General features: G+C 51.8%; 1 protein-coding gene across 1 annotated transcript; it reads right to left on the bottom strand.

The window, feature by feature from the left end:
* Positions 1–1,846: 1,846 nt before the first annotated feature.
* On the bottom strand, positions 1,847–2,596 carry LOC120504155 (NAD(P)(+)--arginine ADP-ribosyltransferase 2-like). The gene has a single exon (XM_039713335.1). The coding sequence runs from the start codon at positions 2,594–2,596 to the stop codon at positions 1,847–1,849; it is 750 nt and encodes a 249-aa protein (XP_039569269.1).
* Positions 2,597–5,451: the final 2,855 nt, after the last annotated feature.

Below are 5,451 nucleotides of genomic sequence, written 5' to 3'. Positions count from 1 at the left end.
ATCTGGTGGTAGATAAGGCCTGTGACTTGTAGATAAGGAAGTGAGTGGAGAAACTATCAGTTTCAGAAAATGTTCTTCCATGTGCCTCCCTGGGAAGGGCAGGGACAGGAACATTTTTGACCTCCTGGCCCTGCTCTTCCCAAAAACCCCTGGATCTCTCCTGGTTACATGCCACATGGCCTGCTCCAATGGTCACCCACCAGCATGCCAGGTCCTTCTCTAGAGCTGCTCCAGCAGATCTCCCTCCGCCTGGATGGGCACTGGGGACTGTCCCTCTCCAGAGGCAGGACCTGCCCTCCCTCTCTTGAACCTCCCAGTTTCACAGAATCACAGAATCACAGCATATATCCAGGCTTTGAGTTCCCTCTGAGGTGCAGGATGAGGCAGGATGCTCTGCCTGGAATATGACCAAGGGTCAATGCCCCATTTGTGGCCACTGGGGCTGCACTGAGTGCAGCCTGGTCTCATGCTGGTTTTGGTGCTGAATTGGCCTAAAACCAGCCCAAACACCCAACCCCGAATTGACAACTGAGGATGAAGCACCAGAGCTGGGTGTGGCTGTGCATCATCAGACCGTGAGAGTGTCCACTTCCCTCTCAGACAGAGATTCCTCTCCCCTGTTCCTGCTTGGAATGAAATGCCTGTGAGATTCCTGCCTCAGGAAGGGATTGTTCCCCAAGGATCTTCCCCAAGGCTGAGAGAAAGAGATGCTCCCACGAGTGTTGTTCTAGGAAGTGACATTGAGCCCTGCTTAGGAATTGTCACCTTTGGATGGCTGTGACAGATCTATTTAATAGAATTGTTTTGATAGAATTATTTAATGGAATTGTTTTGCACAATTTCCTTGGAGGGCACAGTGGTCCAAGTGGCTGTGGTAGTCCTGTGGCTCCTGTAGTCTTGCTGATCATGGTGGCCACAGTGATGGCAGTGACCTTGGCATCCATGGTTGCCTTGGTTGCCACAGTGACCACAGTAACCACAGTGAGCCTGTGGCCCTGGTGGCCTTGTGGCTCAGAGCATCCCGGTGGCCACTTCCAGACATGCAGTGTCCAGGAGGAGTCCTCTGAGGTGGAAGGAGGCCATGGGGATACTCCTTTGACCTGGGGGACAAAGAGGTGGGTCAGGGGGACCATGGATGGAGTGAGGTGGTCAGGGATGGCCATAATGGGAGGTTAGGGGTGACAGGAGAGATGGAGGCCATGAAGTGACATGTGACAAGGTGCGATGGTGCACAGATGGGTTCAGGGACCAGGGAGGTATGGGGGGCTCATGGTGGGCTTAGAGGCGACAGGGTTTCAGGGGGAGTCAGTGGGTGCCATGGGGGATGACAGGTCGTGACAGGGGTTCAGGGAGTGCCATGGAGTGGTCCTGGTTCCCCCACATCCAGCACACAGAGCCTGTCCCCGCAGCACTGGCTTTGGCCATATCATTGTTTGACAATGGAGTCATTTAGGGAAGTGAGGCAAAAGTTTTTTGTGTAACTGGCAGTTTGTCAAACCGTTAAGAAGTCAGATGCACCTCTGTGAAAAAGACACTTCTGTCGCTGTCTCTGTCCCTATCTCCTCCCAGATATAAGGGTCTCCATCCCTGTGCCCTGTCATGGGTGTCCCCTGTCCACAGTGGTGAGTGTCCCTGTCCTCACATTCTCACTGGGTGTTCCCTGCACTGGGTAACCCTTTCTTTGTCCCTAGCTGTGGATGTGCTTGTCCACCCAAACACTGTGGGTGTCCATGTCCCTGTCCCCCATCCCCAGTGACTGTCATTGTCCTCTGAGCCATACCATGGGCGTCCCCATGCACCACAGTGGGTGTCCCCATCAGCCCAGGCTGTCCCCTGTGCTGTCACCTCACAGCAACGCGCAGTTGTATTTGCTGAAGGTCCCGGTGGAGCGGAGACTGATCCATGCCCTCTTCCCATTCCAGGTGACTTTGGTGACCTCAAAGGTTTCGTATGGTGGGATCAGCACCTCTCGGTTGTTGCGATCATAAGAAAATGCCTGGATGTTCACACCATGGCACGTGTGAAGCTCGAAAATCGTGTCTGTCCCGTAATGCTGGGCGATCTCTTTGCTCAGCGACGTCGATGTGAACTGACCAAACCGGACCCTCTGACCACGCCGTGCCTTGAAATTAATGTCACGCACACCCCGAAACACATGGTGACACTGAGAATTCTGAGCATGCCTCAGTGACACCAGTGCCTGGGTCAGCAGGAAATGCAGCGTTTTGAAGTGGAAGTTGTTCCGGTATTCCTGGCGGGAGCGTCCCGCCACGTGCACAGCTGCATTGAACTCCTTGTACAGATACTTCATTGTGTAGGCCATGACAGCAACGGCCTGGGCTGGGGATGACAGAGGGGACACAGGGGAGCCCCGCTTGCGCCACTCAGCCTCGGCCTTCACCCAGGTCTGGGCAAAGAGAGGATTCTTCTGGAACTCAAAGTTGTAGAGGGATGGCAATGCCATGGTCATGGCAGGGCCACAGCCTTGGTACTGGTCATCAAAGGAGTCCCGGGCCATGTCCAGGGGCACCACCTTGATGGCCGTGGTGGCTACGGTCATTGCCAGCAGTGCCAGGGTGTGAGCCAGGAGGGCCATGGCAGACAGGGACCACCAGGAGTTGGGTGGGACACTGGGGAAAAAAGGGGGACACACTCAGGGGACACTTAGGACACACAGGGTTACATGGGAAGGTTCCTCTTTGAGGGGCTGAGGAGGGGACCTGGTGTCTGTCTGGAGCAGGGCTGAGGGGCAACTCAGGCCAGAAGACCCATGAACACATCCTAGGATGCTGATCATAAATCCTGATGTTATTTCCGGACTCCCCAGTACCCCTCAGCCTCCCAGGACAACAATCCCACACCCGTGGTACTATGTCCCCTACCACTGGTGTCCCCTTAGTGATACCCAGGAACTTGACCCAAATTCTGGGGTCACACCCTGTGCCCCCAGCAGTGCTGCCCCAGATCCCACCTCTGTGCCCCCTCCAGTGCTGTCCCTGTGCCCACCAGCCCCAGAACACCACTCCCAATCCCGTGCCTCTTCCCCCCTAATGTCAACCCACCCCCTCCACTGTTCCCCAATCCAAACCCTGGGGACAATCCCTGACCACCCCAGTATCCCCTCAGTGCCCCACCAGTCCCCAGTCCCAATCCCAATCCTGTGTTTACCCTTCTGATGTCCCCCCAGTGCTCCCCAGGAATTCAGTCATGCTCCCACACCTCTTTAGACCTCTTCTGATCCCAGGCCCTTCAGGAACCTCACCCAAATTCATAAAGCCACTCCCTCACCCACCCCAGTGTGCCTCTCAGCCCTCTCCCACACACAGGACTGGCTCCCAGTGCCATGACTCCTTCAGTGTCAGCCCAGGACCCCAACCCGAAGCTGGGGGTCATCCCCTGTCCCCACCATGTCCCATTGGAGCCCCCCATGGCCCTACTCCCATGTCCCTCTCTCAAGTGTCCCCAGGGGTCCCCCCAGCCCACAATACCGAAATCAGCTGTCGTGAAACTCCCTGATGGAATTGGAGGTATCACAAATTCAGAATTCTTCATCAGCTCAGAATCACAGCAGATCTCTCCTGGTCCTGCAGCTCAAGAGGCGACTTTGCCACAGGGTATTTATCCCCCTTAATTATAAATATTCATTACAATCAGCTTCTTATCTCATACAGAAACAGCACTTTCTCAAGAAATAATTTGCATGGAGCCACCTCTTTCTGCAAGTTCCTTTATGGTGCTGGAGGGCCATAAAAATGGGGTCTCTGAGGGCCATTTTCACTGAGTGCCCCAACATGCCAGATGACCTCACCTGGAACTTTTGCTTTGGGCATGTGCTGCTCCTTCTCTGTTACAGAACTTGCCAAAAAGCGCTCACTGAAGTTCTCTTTACCTGTTTCTCCACGGGCTTCAGCTATGTTCATCCTGCATATGCACATTTTTACATACTTTTCATGCGTTTGACAGTTAGTCTTTAAGCTCTATCCAGTGCCTTCAGGGGAACTGGAACTTTCTATTTTATTTCTATCAACTCACACTCCAGAGGACCTGTGGGGTGCTTTCCCAAACAACTCAATCAGCCAGGATTGGCCCAGATGAATGTGGGCTGTAGCAGCAATGGTTCTCCTCATCCAAGTGGCCAGGAAATCTAATTTGGAACAAAAGTTTATGGTACATACTCTGCTCACTGTAACTGCAAGAAGATGTGGAACAAGGGGAGGAGCTCGCAGTGTTACAAAGAGCTCTGGAATTGGCAGCAAAAAAGAAGCAAACACAGGAACTCGCTTGCCATCTGCTTTGAGCATTGCTCATGCCCATGGAGCCATATGCAATGAAAGAAGTCATTTAACAGCACGGGGATCTCTGATTAAATGTAAACAACAAATATTGTTCCTCCTTGATTACGTCCAGCTGCTGAAAGAAGTGGCCATACTAAAATACAGGCAAGAACAGCTTGGGGATTGAAAAATCTGTTTGGGAAATAGACTGGTAATAAAGCTGCATGAGAGGATCCACAGCAAAGCATCCTGGTGTTAATTCCTGAGAAAGGAATTTCACCCCCAGAAGTGAGGCCTGGATAGAGTTGGACAGATTGAAAATTGGCTGCTTATCTAAAAGCCCACAATAAAGAGGCTGGGTGGGTGAGAGGTAATTCCCAATAACCAGGTCAGGACCTCCCCAGCTGATGCTGTAATTTGTAAAGGAGACAAGCACCAGTTATGCTCTGGGGAATCGATGCAATGGGGACCAGTCTGTGGCCTCAGATCCTCAGTGTCCCATAGGACAAAATTGTCAGGTCTGTTATGCAGCAATGCCAGATATGTTTTCAAAAGAGTCCTTTGGATTCAAAACCATCACCTCCAGGCATCACTGAAAGAAGAAACTCTCCTGGGATTACTGACTGGCCATATGCAATGAAAGAAGTCATTTAACAGCACGGGGATCTCTGATTAAATGTAAACAACAAATATTGTTCCTCCTTGATTACATCCAGCTGATGAAAGAAGTGGCCATACTAAAATACAGGGCACAACAGCTCGGGGATTGAAAAATCTGTTTGGGAAATAGACTGGTAATAAAGCTGCATGAGAGGATCCACAGCAAAGCATCCTGGTGTTAATTCCTGAGAAAGGAATTTCACCCCCAGAAGTGAGGCCTGGATAGAGTTGGACAGATTGAAAATTGGCTGCTTATCTAAAAGCCCACAATAAAGAGGCTGGGTGGGTGAGAGGTAATTCCCAATAACCAGGTCAGGACCTCCCCAGCTGATGCTGTAATTTGTAAAGGAGACAAGCACCAGTTATGCTCTGGGGAATCGATGCAATGGGGACCAGTCTGTGGCCTCAGATCCTCAGTGTCCCATAGGACAAAATTGTCAGGTCTGTTATGCAGCAATGCCAGATATGTTTTCAAAAGAGTCCTTTGGATTCAAAACCATCACCTCCAGGCATCACT

The sequence above is a fragment of the Passer montanus genome, unplaced genomic scaffold (assembly GCF_014805655.1).
Source record: "Passer montanus isolate IOZ18808 unplaced genomic scaffold, ASM1480565v1 scaffold286, whole genome shotgun sequence".
Classification (NCBI taxonomy): domain Eukaryota; kingdom Metazoa; phylum Chordata; class Aves; order Passeriformes; family Passeridae; genus Passer; species Passer montanus.
Note: the sequence above shows the minus strand (reverse complement) of the source record. Positions and strands in the feature narration are given on the sequence as shown.